This window comes from Antennarius striatus, chromosome 7, assembly GCF_040054535.1.
Source record: "Antennarius striatus isolate MH-2024 chromosome 7, ASM4005453v1, whole genome shotgun sequence".
NCBI classification, from domain to species: Eukaryota; Metazoa; Chordata; class Actinopteri; order Lophiiformes; family Antennariidae; genus Antennarius; species Antennarius striatus.
This window is the reverse complement of record NC_090782.1, coordinates 21,240,059-21,255,425: the sequence shown is the minus strand read 5'-3', so window position 1 is coordinate 21,255,425 and position 15,367 is coordinate 21,240,059. Positions and strand designations below refer to the sequence as shown.

The 15,367-nt window shown below is 43.9% G+C and overlaps 1 protein-coding gene across 7 annotated transcripts in view; it reads left to right on the top strand.

The window, feature by feature from the left end:
* dnajc6 (DnaJ (Hsp40) homolog, subfamily C, member 6) overlaps positions 1-15,367 on the top strand; it is a 31,962-nt gene that overhangs the window by 13,355 nt on the left and 3,240 nt on the right. For 3 of the 7 annotated variants that reach the window (XM_068320476.1, XM_068320471.1, XM_068320473.1), the window contains 15 exons: positions 5,595-5,644; positions 6,044-6,192; positions 6,975-7,097; positions 8,424-8,557; positions 8,731-8,925; positions 9,017-9,134; positions 9,704-9,783; positions 9,914-10,107; positions 10,864-11,217; positions 11,706-11,849; positions 12,176-12,277; positions 12,449-12,583; positions 12,657-12,989; positions 13,813-13,961; positions 14,261-14,437. In XM_068320476.1, the coding sequence (XP_068176577.1) occupies positions 5,595-5,644; positions 6,044-6,192; positions 6,975-7,097; positions 8,424-8,557; positions 8,731-8,925; positions 9,017-9,134; positions 9,704-9,783; positions 9,914-10,107; positions 10,864-11,217; positions 11,706-11,849; positions 12,176-12,277; positions 12,449-12,583; positions 12,657-12,989; positions 13,813-13,961; positions 14,261-14,437 (2,437 nt within the window). The remainder of the gene's footprint in view (positions 1-5,594; positions 5,645-6,043; positions 6,193-6,974; positions 7,098-8,423; positions 8,558-8,730; positions 8,926-9,016; positions 9,135-9,703; positions 9,784-9,913; positions 10,108-10,863; positions 11,218-11,705; positions 11,850-12,175; positions 12,278-12,448; positions 12,584-12,656; positions 12,990-13,812; positions 13,962-14,260; positions 14,438-15,367) is intronic. The other 4 variants (XM_068320474.1, XM_068320477.1, XM_068320475.1 and 1 more) reach the window with 3 other exon arrangements.

Here is a 15,367-nt window from a genome sequence, read left to right as displayed (position 1 = left end):
CCAAACCAGGGGTGTCAAACTCATTTTCACCGAGGGCCACATCAGACCACATCAGTATACATTACAGCTGCACAGAAAAAACATATTTGCTTATTGATCTGTTAACATTAATTCTATTAATTCCTTTCCATAACATTAATTTCTTTAATTTGTCAGGTTTTGAAATCAAACACAAGTTCGGACATTAACTTCGTTCAAAACGTTTTTTGTCAAAGTTAAAATTACTGCATTGTGGGAAATGTAGTTTCTGGTCAAAGCACTCTTTGATCTATTTATTTTTAGACACTCTGACCTTTTATGCTCTCGTGGGCCACATAAAATGATGTGGCGGGCCACATTTGGCCCCCCGGGCCTTGAGTTTGACACATGTTTTCTAAACAGAGCCAGACTGTCTGCCACAGGATATCTACAGAGCAGTTTCAAGCAATATGATGATTATGAGGAATATTATACTGTATGTGATGTTTTTCTGGGTCTTCCTCATCGACCGTTATGGTTTTCCGTGTTGTCTCGTGAGGCCAACGCCAGCAGTTAATTAGAGAGGTATAATAAATAGCTGCATGATGTAAAAGATGCAAACCGGGGAAATCAATTGCTTTCTTTCACGGTGCAGAAAAGGGAACTGAGGAAAGTTCTGATTTCTTATATTTAGATGATGAGACAGATTATTCTTGAGCTTCAGGCCAATAAATATATAATTTTTTAATATTTTCTACTGTCATATGTCAAGGAAAAAGTCTAAGAGTTGTGTTCATGCCCAAGATGTTTATTTCCACACATTTAAACTATCACATCTTACTGTGTTCAGAGACCCACCACTCACAGGGCAGACCGATGGGGTCGATTGCGCTGCCATATGGGTGGCGGTGACGGCAGGGGATCACGACGGACCAGACCCAGGTGGCAAAAGTTGACTTTGGGGACGTGGAATGTCACCTCACTGGAGGGGAAGGAGCCGAAGCTTGTGTTGGAGTGGAGCGTTACCAGTTGGATCTGGTGGGGCTTACCTCCACGCATAGCCTCGGTTCTGGTTCCAAACTCCTGGATAGGGGTTGGACCTTGTTTTACTCCGGAGTTGCGTCAGGCATGAGGCGCAGGGTGGGTGTGGGGATACTCACAAGCCCCCGGCTGAGCGCCGCTGTGTTGGAGTTTATCCCGGTGGATGAGAGGGTCGCTTCCCTATGCCTTAATGTCCGACACCTCAGGAGGGGGAAATGGGGGACCATCCAAGCTGTATACAGCAAGGGTGGGACACTGTTGACCTCGACTGAGGAGGTTGTCGGTCAGTGGAAGGAACACTTTGAGGAACTCCTGAATCCAACTACCCCAACTGATCCGTCCTCTGTTGCAGAGGCAGAGCTGGAGGATGATGGGGGATTCGAGTCAATCTCTCGGGGCGAAGTCACCGAGGTAGTTAAACAACTTCACGGTGGCAAAGCCCCGGTTATTGATGAGATTCGCCGGGAAAGGCTGAAGGCTATGGGTGTTGAGGGGCTGTCATGGATGACACACCTCTTTAACATCGCACGGAAGTCTGGGACAGTGCCGAAAGAGTGGCAGACTGGGGTGGTGGTTCCTCTTTTTAAAAAGGGGGACCAGAGGGTGTGTGCCAACTACAGGGGCATCACACTCCTCAGCCTCCCTAGGAAAGTTTACTCCAAGGTGCTGGAAAGGAGGGTCCGGCCGATTGTTGAGCCTCAGATGGAGGAGGAACAATGTGGGTTCCGTCCTGGTCGTGGAACAACGGACCAGCTCTTTACTCTCGCAGGGATCCTAGAGGGGGCTTGGGAGTATGCCCATCCAGTCTACATGTGTTTTGTAGACTTGGAGAAGGCTTACGATCGGATCCCCAGGGATATACTGTGGGAGGTACTGCGGGAGTATGTACGCCCAAAGTGAGAGCTGCGTTCGGGTTCTCGGCAGAGAACAGAGAATTGGGGCATTGGGGAATTGGGGCAGCAGGAGCGGAATTGCAGTCACTTTACCGCACTGTTGTCACAAAGAGGGAGCTAAGCCGAGAGGCAGAGCTCTCCATCTACCGTTCAATCTTCAATCTTGGTCATGAGCGATGGGTCATGACCGAAAGAACAGGATCACGAATACAAGTGGCTGAAATGGGCTTTCTCACGCAGATAGCTGGTGTCTCCCTTAGAGATAAGGTGAGAAACACTGCTGTTCACGAGGGGCTCAGAGTAGAGTTGCTGCTCCTTCACGTGGAAAGGAGTCAGTTGAGGTGGTTTGGGCATCTGGTGCGGATGCCTCCGGGGCGCCTCCCTAGGGAGGTGTATCTGGCACGTCCAGCTGGGAGGAGACCTCGGGGCAGACCCAGGACCAGGTGGAGGGATTACATCTCAACACTGGCCTGGGAACGCCTTGGGATCCCCCAGTCAGAGCTGGTGGATGTGGCCGGGGAAAGGGAAGTTTGGGGCTCCCTGTTGAAGCTGCTGCCCCCGCAACCCAATTTCGGATAAGCGGTGGAAGATGGATGGATGGATGGTGTTCAGGGTTGAATGCAGTGGTAGTTGTTTAGCGGGGGCGCAGCCTCAGATTCTCGTCCAGGGCTCTGCTATTGGTCCACGGCTGAGACAAAACTAAAGCCTCTCAGCGCTGGAACTCCCCGCTCGAGTTTCTGAGGTCTGCCGAATCACAACCATCCTTTAAATCACTTTTCTCTTTAAAAAGGCTTTCTAGTTAACCAAGCGCCAGGTTTTATTGCCAGTGCTTATCTGTTTTCACTATTTTTATTGTTGTTTATCGGGATGTCTCCCATTATGCTCAATTGCATTCGAACTGATTCTTCTCCACCTCTTCCTCCTCCTCCTCTTCTGTATCTTCCTCTTTCTTCATCTGAGATAAACAATTTTTTGCCCCGCTGCTGAAATTGTTACTGAAACTGACAAATCAGATTCAGATTTTTTTTTTTTTATATCTTTCTTCACCACCTCTAAGTGATCAAATGTCAGTCAGGTCAGGTTTAAATGAGGAATAAAGAGGCAAGAGAACATTACTTTCTTCCTAAATCCTTGTTTTTCTTACTTTTTACATTGTTTCATGATTTTGTTTTCATTTATTAGACATTTTTCACAGTTTCCGTTAACTTGATTGTTGAAAACTTCCCTGCTTTTACATAGAAGAGGACATTTGATCTCTAAGGTTGCATGACTTTGTCGACAGATTGATTCATCCCAGTTTTTTGACACTCAGAAGAAATTCTCCTGAGCTTGTCAGACGTGAGCCGAACCCCGGGTAGGCACGGTTGTTACAGTTGTCCTTTAAAGACAATAAATCTGAACCTAAACCTAATAAATCTGATTGGTTCCTCTCTGTTTCCATCTGTATTCAAGGAAATAAGCAGTTGCTGAATTATGTAAGGCAGTCGACATGTTTGTTTGCCTGAAGAGAAATTTTTGCAGGGAAACCAATCCGGCAACAACGCTGGTCTGTGTGCCCCTCTGTGAAAACACAGATGGAGTCTGGGTGGTTGATCTGGGTTTGTGAAAGGCACAGTGTCCTTGGTCAGTACCCAGACTGCCCCCCCCCCCCTTCTCACCATAACACACATTCAACCCTCTCTCCTTGCTGCTGCTTGTTTCACTCTGACTGGTTTTCATCCATCCCTTTCTTCGCTCCTGTTTCATTAACACGTAACTAAACTGAAATCGCCTCATAGTTTAACTGATATACTTTTTTTTTGTTATGTTTTTTTGTTTTGTTTTGGGGGTTTTTTTGGGGGGGGGGGCAATATTTATGAATTATTTCACAAAGGCACGTTTGGCTGATTTAAGGTGATCTGATTCCTTCTCCCATCATTTGGAATCCTTCTCTATCACTTTGGTGTAACTTCTTAACTTTGACAGGTACATAAAATCCCTTTGAATGACTCTGGATCTGTATTGCTCTGCTGTGTCTTCATTACATTCTGTTACCATAGTGATCAGACAGTTATTGCCCGCCTCCTAATATATAATAGACATTAGAGATGAAACATTATGAGTTGTACATGCCTGAGCATTGTTTTTTTTAGAGTGTGAACATTTCCTACCGACGTTGGACACTCTGACCACATAAAAATAAGACCGTTTCCTTGCCTGAGCTTTTCCCTGACCAATCCTTGCCACACCTGGCAGTACATTTTAATTGGAAGCCATTCTAGCTTAACATTTAGGAAAATGGCTCATTTGCATATACCAAGGCTACTGTCATGACCAATTATACCTGACATCAGGCTTGGTTCTGCTCCAGCTACACCATGTTAGGAAAAAGAAATGCAAAAACTAAAGGGCACTTGGGAAGAACGTACTATACCTCTATTAGGGACAATAGTTCTATTAAATTTAGAGAGTCCTGGATCTATACCATCTTCCACACAAAATCAAATCACTTCTTCCCTTAATCAAGACCCAGCTTTCCCTAAAATGTTGAAAACTCTTTTTGATCCCAGCTTACAATGTCTTTCCCCACCTACAGAAAAAAAATGGCACGGCTCACACCCACTAAAACACAAAATACTCTTTATTATATTCTCAACAAGGAAATATTGTGCTTTGGAGTTGCCATATAAAAAAGTGGGAAGAAGAAAGTCAATATATAAAATGTGTTTATGTGTAACACTGGTGAGAAAACACACTGGTTGAGTCGCAGGACGTTACATAAGCAGGTGCAGGATTCCATTAGGGCCATGTGGCACGTCGCCATGACCACAGAGATAACCGCTCCAGATCAGCGCAGCTCAGGCAGCGACTCAGTCTGATCCACATTAGCCTGCTACTGTGTTCATGATGATTGCAGCTCAGCAGGGGATTCCAACTGTCTGCAGCTCGCTAAGTGAAAGGGTTTTGTAAGAAACTCTTCAAATCAACTCTGATTTCACCACAACATCACAATTTTCTTGTCTAAGATAAATTAGGCTTGGTCAAGCACTTTTGCTAGAGATCGCTAAGGTTTCCAGGTGACTACTTATGATTTATCTTCACAGATATTAAGATATTTAATCCATTTTCTGCCTTTGCCCAAAAAAAAAGCTCAGAGTTTAATAAATTCTCTTTTGCATCTCTTCCAAGGTAAAGCAGAAGTTGATTGCTAATTCCTTATTCTATCTGGAATAGCTAATTTCTGTAATGAAAGGTTACAATGCTCAGTTGAATAATTCACAAATGGTATTCCTTGGAGCTAGAGCGGTACAAGTTTGCTCAGTAAGGAAGGAAAAAAAGCCCCTTCCCCTCCCGCCAGAAATGTAGAAGCTTCTGCTCCAAAGCCTGTTGAGTTTGTGTGTGTGCGTGTGTAAGTTTGTGTGTGTGTATTTGAATGCTAATGACATGCAGCCTGAGATGCCGCCAGCGAGAGAGAAGAGGGGCTGACTCATCTTTTGGATGCTAGAAAGTCATGCAATTACCTCTTTTGACCCTCCTGACTAAACGCTTGTCTGTAAACGGTGATGATATGAATCTGATATAGCAGAACACCTCATACACACCAAATCAAAAGAATTTCTTTTCATGGTGTCGAGTGGAGTGATGAAAATCATCAGAGCTCTTTGTTGTATGTATTTTCTTTCGCGTTTGAAATCCTCTTCAAAGATTTCGTCTTTGTTGCAGATACACTAAAGGGGAGCTGGACATCGCTTACGTCACCTCACGGATCATAGGTAAAGGCCTTCTTTTGTGTGAAGGTGTGAACTGTGTGTATCACAAATTATAATCCAGAAATACATCTGTCTGAACGTTGCTTTCAAAAAAGCCTTTAATGATTTTGGCTTAAATAAAACATTCAGCTATCAGTGAATGAGCTGCAGCCAAAGGACCCCTTTTGCATTATTTATGGATAATTTCACACTAAATCTCTTTTTCAGGTCTGATTTTATCAGAAAACAAGAAATGTAAAAACTATGTATTATTGAAACCATGGTGCTGCATTTGAATGATCCTGAGAATGTCACATTTTCACTGATTAGAATAATCATTTTGAAGGGTTTAAACTTATGTCCACTTGAATGTGTTTCTTCTTTGACTCATGTCAATGACTGAATGTCATTCTGTTATTTCAGTCATGACCTACCCGGCAGAGTCGGTGCAGATTGGCTACCAGAACCACGTAGAAGACATCCGGTCCTTCCTCGACAGTCGCCACGCCGACCACTACACTGTCTTCAATCTATCGCAGCGAAACTACCGCGGAGCCAAGTTTTCCAACAGGGTGAGACTCATGCTGCCTCGCAAAGATTCAGATGAACCTGAATTATTAGTTTAATGTTTTAAAAATTAGTCAGAACGCTAAAGAAATCTAAAATGATGAATTAATTTAATCAGATTTAGTCGAATATCCCTTTTAGTATTGTATTTTGACCCCTCAACATATCCATTTAACAAAATATTTTTCTTTCTAACTGATTTTGTGGATTCACAATGAGCTTGAAGGACATTCTGGGATTTGGGAATGTCATTGGAACAATTAGGGATGCATATATTTGCAGAAATTATAAGATTGTTTCTGCTATTTGTAATCTTCTAGAAATGGAACTCTGCAGTGATTCTAGATTCACAACATCTTTCACAGACTTCACCATAGCAACATCCTGCAGTGACCACAGATGTCACTACATTTAGTGTTATGGATGGGCCTCGACTACAGCCATCCCATCTGAATTATCGCTCAGAATGATGGACTTTATTTGGATGCGGATTCAACTTCAGACACATGTGGGATCTCTTTATATAGACTGCCACCCTCTGGCAGAAATAGAGGCTGTGGCATTACATTCACCAAGATGGCCTCTGTCTGCATGTAGCTGATGACTCATCATGCCAAACATTCACCCCCCCCTTTCTTGTCATTTTTTAAAATCCTCTTCTTTTTCAGAATGTTTCTTCTCCCATCATCCTTCACCTCTTTCCATTTGGAATCCACCATCCTCCGTTTCTGCATCTCTACCTGTTGTCCCTCCTTCCTCTAACTTCTAACCCCCCGTTTCTCTCCAGGTCTCAGAGTGTAATTGGCCTTCTTGTCAGGCTCCCAGCCTTCACAACTTATTTGCAGTGTGTAAGAACATGCACAACTGGCTGAAACAGAATCCCAAGAATGTGTGCGTCATCACTTGCTCGGTAAGAAGACGCCCATGCATTTACAGCAAAATCATTTCATTCCCTCCAAACGTTATTTTTGCCAGTTTCTTGTCAATTTGAATTTAAAAAAAAAAAAGCATATTTACACATTTATGTCTCACGTGCATGAACAGACACAATTTATAAGGTTTGGAATTGTTTTAACTGTCCTGCTATATCATGTTAAAGCTGCTCACAGTGCTTTTAATGGGCTGCTGGAGGAGTTATTGAACATAAATGATGCCCCATTAAATACATAGGGAACTGCACGCTGGTTAATTTTATTTCTAACGTAGGTGATTTGTTTTCGGACCATTAAAATAAAGATGGTCTTGAATTTCATATAGAAAACAGTTCTTCCCGGTGTCTTGTTTTCTGGACACTGGCATCTTTTTTATTTTAGTTTGAGCTAAAATAAAATACCCATGAGCATAGCTGTGCATGACTGGAGTTTCAACTAGTTTTTGTTTTTTTCTTTCTGGAGTTTATTAAATGAAATGTTGTGATTGTATTGTGACTGGTCCAAAATACACACTTAGTGATGACTTAACCAAACTGTCAGTCTTGAGTATAAATTAAATTGGTAAAGCAAAAGAATCTGAGCTAAGGAAACTAACTCCACTCCCAGTTCTCTGCTCAAACCTGGATGTGGCAGCGCAGTTTTTCATTTCAATTAGAGGAAAGCATGGCCTTGAGCTTTTCAAACTGCTCTCATCGATTGTGTTTAATACCCGTCAGCTCTTTTTCTTTACCCCTGATGTTGCACAGAATTTAATCCTAAATAAAAATAGAAAAATGTATAACTTTTTGTTCTTCATCTGGAACAAATGACATAAACTGCAGGTGAGAAAACAGCCTGAGAGAGATTCCAGCGGTAAAAGAAGAAGTCTTGCCATACATGGAATATGCATTTTTATTAGTCAGAGATCCCCCCCATGTAGGCACATTAAACGTTTTGATAATGTCAGTTGTGCTACATATTTTCCAGTACTTATGTTTTCAAAGAAATGTAACTCAGCGACTGCCTTACAGCATGTTAGCATGTGGTCGAGCATGTTATTGCCAAGTCAGTGTGGTTTGGCTGTGCCTTGGCAAACTGCTCCATCTTGCATAACCTCCTCCAAACAGTTCCTTTAAAAAAGAGAAAAACTTCACATCACAGAACTGCTTTTGTCTCTCGGTGACCTGAAATGAACTCATGTCTTTCTCAGCTTCGTTTTTTTTTTTTTTTTTGCATAAAACACTAAGAGAACTCATGTTTAGCATGTTTACTGATCAAACTTGCACAAGTTTTGCAAACTCGTCTTCACTGTTTGCTTGTTTCAGGATGGTCGTGCTCCTTCGGGCGTCTTGGTTTGTGCCATGTTCTGCTTCTGCCACCTCTTCAACAACCCGGTTCCTGCCATGCAGCTCCTCAGCGCTAAAAGGCCGGGTTCTGGTCTCTGGCCCTCACATCGCAGGTTCGCATTCCTGAACACATGGGTGAGCAAGTGTGTGTGACAGAGAAGGAGAGAGAGAAGACCGACTCAGGATGTGACTGGCATCAGCACAGGAGAAAGGAAGAGATAGAGAGGTGTTTGATTATCGGTTACGTTTCTTAACAGGCTTAAGGTTCACTCCTCTCTCCATGCAGGTACATCGGCTATGTGTGCAGTATGGTATCAGAGAAGCCCAGTCTACCCCACTCCAAGCCCTTGGTGATCAAGGCCCTCACCATGAGTCCGGTGCCCTGCTTCAACAAGCAGCGCAGCGGCTGCCGGCCCTTCTGCGACATCCTAATAGGGGAAACAAAAATTTTCACCACTGCACAGGAGTATGAGAGGATGAGGTGGGATAAGAGACATTTAAATGCAGAAATTAACTGCTGCTAAGAAATATTTTTTACATGACAGCTCCGTCTTTCTATTCTGGATGTCCAGAGAGCATAGAATCCAAGAGGGTAAGGTGCTTTTCCATCTGGGTGTGAGCGTGCAAGGCGATGTCATCGTGTCGGTCTACCACATGAGGTCAACCATCGGAGGGCGTCTGCAAGCCAAGGTAATGCTTATAAAAATGACATGTTGCACCATGATGACTTTCAAGACCACAGAGACATCAAGAAGTCTCAGTTTTTTGATTAGTTGCAGCTTATTTTTTCATCCCAAGTGAAAAAAAATGGCACAAAATGTCAACAGGAAACTAATAAGAAGGACAGGTGTTTTCATTTCCTGGCATCTTTTTTGAAAACATGTAGAAATCCTCCAACAGCAGCTTGGAGAAGAAAAAAAAGATGAAAACTATGTTCTTTTTTTAACATTTTGGGTCTAGTTTTGATCTTCCAAGCCTTGCAAAATAAATCTTCTAACCGCACATCTGCTGATGTTTACGAATCTTTGAAGGTGCACAGTATGCCCCCAATATGTCTAATAGGTTTTCTTTCTTCTGAGAAAGAAGCTTCTAAAATCAAACTAATCTGTAAAAGCCAGCAATAAGTGTTTTTGAATCTGTTTTTAAATCACTTTAAATCACACACCATTTACGCCTTCCAGTAAATGTAGCTGTCAAGTCATAGGAATAAAAAAGTTTGTCACGCAATCAATGTTTGAGATGTGTTCCACTGTTTGCAGGTATCAAACACCCAGATCTTCCAGATCCAGTTCCACACTGGCTTCATTACCCCCGGTACCACCATGTTAAAGTTTAACAAGTACGATCCGTTCTTCTGTTTAAGCTCTTTCACAAGTATGACAGATGTCCTAAAAAGATATATAGGAATGATGATTTCCAGATATACGTAATCCTGTCAAACGTACAGTACATGTAATCCTTCCTCTCAGGCCGGAGCTGGATGCATGTGACTCCCCTGAGAAATACCCCCAGCTTTTCCATGTCATACTGGACATAGAGGTGGAGGGGGTGGACAAGCAGAAAGACCTGACGCCACCGTGGGAACAGTTCCCCTGTAAGGACCTCAATCCCGGCGTGCTCTTCTCCGGCCATCAGGAGCACAAGGACGCCCTGGCTATCGCTGGTACTGTAGGCATGGGAACATCTTTCTATCTATCTATCTATCTATCTATCTATCTATCTATCTATCTATCTATCTATCTATCTATCTATCTATCTATCTATCTATCTATCTATCTATCTATCTATCTATCTATCTATCTATCTATCTATCTATCTATCTATCTATCTATCTATCTATCTATCTATCTATCTATCTATCTAATGAAGTCTCCTTTCTGTCTCTGCAAGATGAGATGGAGGGATTGGATCTGGAGGGTAAGACAGGAGAAGAGAACAGATAGAAGATCAGTTTGATTCTGTAGTTAAAAAGAGGGGTTGTTTCAATTCAGTCAAACTTATTGATCCTATTAAAAAATGCATTCTTTTATGGCTCATTAAGTGTTTTTCTTCTCTGCGCCGACCGGACTGAAACAACCCTGGTTAAGCAGTGAATTACCCCCCTACCCCCTCTTAAAAACTCCCCTCCAATTACTGGATGAACCAAACTGGAAAATGTGCAGCATAATGTATTCCAGCACGCCGCACACGGGGTGGAGGGAATGCAGTGGGTGGTGTCTGTAGCAGAGGTGACCTGCAGTGTGTTCCGTCGTCGGCCATTATTCCCTGCTTCATTCTGGTTCTTTATTCTTTGGAGCTAGTGCCTGCTGTCGGTCTCTCTCTGCTTTGCCGTAATTAATTTCCTGCCGTTATTTCATCCAGCTCACTTTATCTGCCCGTGTCTAATTTCTCCACCTCCCACTTCTGCCTCCTCCTGCAGAACCGACCCGGACCCACGGAGGTCAAGATGGTCACGTTGAGGAAAGCGAGGCGTCGGATGATGAGATACTCTCCATCTCCAGCCAGCGGAGCGGTACGGCCCCTCAAAAACCCGACCCACCTGCAGCGATGTCAGCTGCCCACGAACCCCCCGAGGACGTGGATCTTCTAGGTCTTGATGGGGACTGCCCATGTCCGTCACCCAAACCCCAGCCCACCACAGCCACAACCACTGACCTCCTAGGAGATCTGTTCGGGGGGCCGCCCCAGCCAAACAGTGGGCCGTCCTCTGCGCAGTCCACTCCTCATAAAGTAGTCCCAAACACCTCATCGCCATGTCCCTCTCCGGCACCAGGTGAGAGTAAAACCCTGAAACTACCATGAACATGTGAGATTACTGACTCAAAGGTTGTTGGTGCTGACATCCACGTCTTCCTACGATGTGAAGCTAAATCTCTATATTTCATCTTCACAGAGGGTTAATTGTATCTTCAGATAAAAATGATCTTGTCAAATGGATGTAGTTAACATATATTAAAACGTAAATGCATTTAAATTAATTGAGATTGTAAATATCTTCTGGGTTGTGATGATTTAGAGAAAATTTTTTTTATTATTAGTCTTGACTAAAATAAAATTGTCCTCGAGAAAAATGAGGACAGTTTTATTTGTTTCCTTTTATTCCGTTTAAATAAAATTGAATTGATAAAGATATATGTAAAAATAAAGTACATACATGTCAAGGTAAGGCAATTTTCTTTCTTACACATTGGGATTTACACAAATAAATAGAATAAAGAAGTCACACTATAACCGCAATGGGGGGGGGGTTGCTTCCCTCAGCTTTCCATCCTTTCGGGACTGGTCCCATGCCTAAGCCTCAGGACATGATGGGCTCGTTCCTTGGACCAGGTAACGTGGGGCAGCCGGACCCCTTCCTGCATGCTGCTTGCTCTCCGTCCCCCCCTCTGCAGCCGTCGAGCGTGGGTAAGGCATGCCTCTGCTGCTTGTGTTGTGCACTCACTAGGTTTTGGTAATGAATTAAACCTCAATGTGTTAATATATATTCTGTTTTTCCCTGCATAATATGCACTCACGTCGGCTTTGCAACTGCTACTCCCTGTTTGCTCACGTACGGTTCTGGGTGATATATGATGAGTGTATGCATGAGTGGACCGAGCTTGAACGACCAACTACTTCTGACATCCTCTCACACACCTCTCCCAGTGCTCAGCTCTTCTGCGGTTGTCTCTTGGTTGATATTTAGTGCTTGGTGAGGTGTGTGTGAGACTAAGGTTTTTTGTGCCGAACAGGCCGGAGCTCCCCCGTCCCACCGGGCACCCCAACAGTCAACATTCAGCAACAAAATGCCATGGGAGGGTGGGAATGGAACAGACCTGCCACCACAAGCACAGGTATGAGGCAGGAGGTCAAATGTCCGCACTCATATTACAATCGATGTTCATCCAATGCTGAATAAACAGGGAAAATACATGAACCTTTGTTTTTCATGCATTCAAATCAGTGGAAGCTGGTGGAACTTAATGGTGAATATTAGTTTATAATAGTTTGGCTGATTTTCCCAGCAGGCTTTGGTATGGGCAGCCGCTCGGCTACGACCAGCCCCACAGGCTCAGTCCACAGCACCCCCACCCACCAAACCAAGCCAAACACCTTGGACCCATTCGCCGACATAGGCAAACTGGGGGGGAGCTTTGGAGGTCAGACGCTGGACGTTTTATGTTCCTTATCCGACGTGATCTTCGTCACAATCTCCGTATTTTCCTCCATCAGGCTCTGGCTTCTCCAGCAAACCCACCACTCCAACTGGAACCACCCCGTTCGTCCCCCCAATGGGTTCCCCATCACGACCCCCTCCATCCCCCCAGCACACAGAAGGGTGGCAGTCCCACACAGGAGCCGGTTTCCCGTCGTGGCAACAGGGAGCTGCAGGTGGCGGGGGATGGCCGCCGCAAGGACAGGGCCCCTCCCCTCAGCCGAAGCCCAGCCCCTCCCACAACCCCATGCCTCATGTATCGCCCCAGAACCGACCCAACTACAACGTCAACTTCACCTCGATGGGGGGAGGCTCACCTAGCGCTGGCGGGAAAGCAAATCCTGGCGTGGGTGAGCAGATTTGGAAAACAATGTGTTCACGTTTTGATTTTTGTTGGATCGTTTCATCAAATCTGATCCCCCCCCCCCAGTTTTTGACAGTTATCTCTCATGCAATCCTGCAACAAAGGCGACATAATAAATCTAGATCGTCAGGATTCATCTGTCGTTAGTCGTACTTGCAAAACAATCTTTTTATTTCACAAAACAAACATTTTTGTGCTCTCATTATTTTCGATGCAGGTCCAGAAACCCTTGATCGTTATTTTAATTAGATGAAAAGCACTTTTGCAGGTTGTCAGTGATATGTTTATGCCAGTTTTTTTGTTAATTTTTTTAAATGGCTACTCAGAGATGAGCAGAAATAAGTCCAAGAAAACAGAGAGGTGTGGTGAACAGGAAAAATCCAAAAGATTCAGTATGCAGAAATAAAATCCAACAGGTAAGATTTGAAAAACAAATCTAACAAAGAACTCACAGGAGCAAGAAGAGAGTAGGAATAACTAGAAAAATGTCAGAGAAGCAGAGATGCTCCTCAAAAAACAGACTGGTAAGTAAGAATAGAAACAACTTCAATCCAAGCAGTGGGTTGGAAACAGGTGGGACAAGACGCAGATGGAGATAATAACAAGTCAGAGTGGAGGGAAAATAGAACAGAGACAGGAAGTTCACAAACTCTGAAAGTGAAACTTCAAAATAAAACAGAATATAATGCACAGCCAAACCAGCCCAACATGTAGATGTGCAACCAATTTTAAAGTGGAAGAAGAGTTCAGGGGCTGAGAAGTAATGCAGGCTGATGACTGGGTTTGTTTCCCTCTTTTTGATTTGTAAGGTTCTAAGCCGAAGGCGTCAGATGTGAACTTCGACGACCTGCTTTCCGGTCAAGGCTTTGCAGGGACCAAAGAGAAGAAGGGACCAAGGACTATCGCGGAGATGAGGAAAGAGGAGATGGCCAAAGAGATGGACCCTGAGAAAATAAAGGCAAGGCTGGGATCTGTGTGATAAGGAATAAAGAGTAAATACAGTTTGGCATCGGTTCACTGGGCTTTGTTGTTTGTTTATCCAGTCTACCACAAAAAATAGCAATTCAGTTCCCAAATGTGCAATAGCCTGTGGCTGTGAAAGCATTTAACAGCAGGTCTACCATGACCTCTAACTACTCCTTTAAAAAACTGTCACAAGCCCAAAAACACTGAAGGCATTTCTGCTGGATCGTTCCCAAATGTACTCATTGCTGGCTAATGACTCCCCTTCTCTCACGCTTCTGTTTTGTGACCCAGATTCTGGACTGGATCGAGGGGAAGGAGCGTAACATCCGTGCTCTGCTGTCCACCATGCATACCGTGTTGTGGGAGGGGGAGACGCGTTGGAAACCCGTGGGAATGGCTGACCTGGTTACCCCAGAGCAGGTCAAGAAGGTCTACCGCAAAGCGGTCCTGGTGGTCCACCCAGATAAGGTGAGAGAGATGATAAAAGAGCTTAATTTATACCCAGTGCTCATTGTTGAAGGTTTTTTGTTTATTCCATGTTCCTTTTGGGGTTTTTTTTTAGCAATTTTTCTCACAATTTTAACTAACAGAACTGAGCTGTCCCAACAAAAGAAGGAAATATTTCATGTTTTGAGTGTAAAATGTGGTCTTTTTCAGGTGCAGTATGAAAAACGACATGCAAATAGACTAAAACATTAATCAAACTATATCTAACCATTTTACAACACGTGTGCATAATTTAGGGAATTCTAAAAAGTGTGTGATGGTTGCAGCATATTGGATCTAAATATCAGTAACATCATAGCTAACAGTTACACAGAAACTTTTTCACACATGATAAAAGTGAAGACAGCGACACAATGAAAGCAAACACAATGAAAGTCATTCTAATGAAGGTATAAGTCAAGGATACCAAATTGGCGTTCAACCCGTCAAATAAAGACCCGCCATCGTGGTGACTGGAGTTCGCAGTCTGATGGAGGTGTTTTACTATTTCTCCAGTTGTAGCATTGTATTCAGGCACAAAGGTTCAACATTCAGACCCGATCACAGCGCAAGTTCCTCCTTGAGCTGTTGAATGCTAATCCAAGGCTGCTCTGTTTTGCAAAGCGAGAAGCCTGACAGAGGCGAGTTGACTCGATATATGAGACAGATCGGCAATTTGATCAAGAGCAGACATAACGCTGTAAAACGGACGCAGGGGACCGAGCCTATTTTCGAGGGACGATTGATGGTCCTACGCCGAGGTAGCGTGTCGTACCCGACGATTCTGGCTTTATCCAGTCTCATAGCTGGGAGGACAATGCGCCAATCTGCAGCGTCCTTTGTAGGGCAGGAGGCCGCACACGTAACAGCTGGAATTAGGGCTGATGTGATTGGCTATTGGTCACCTGTGAG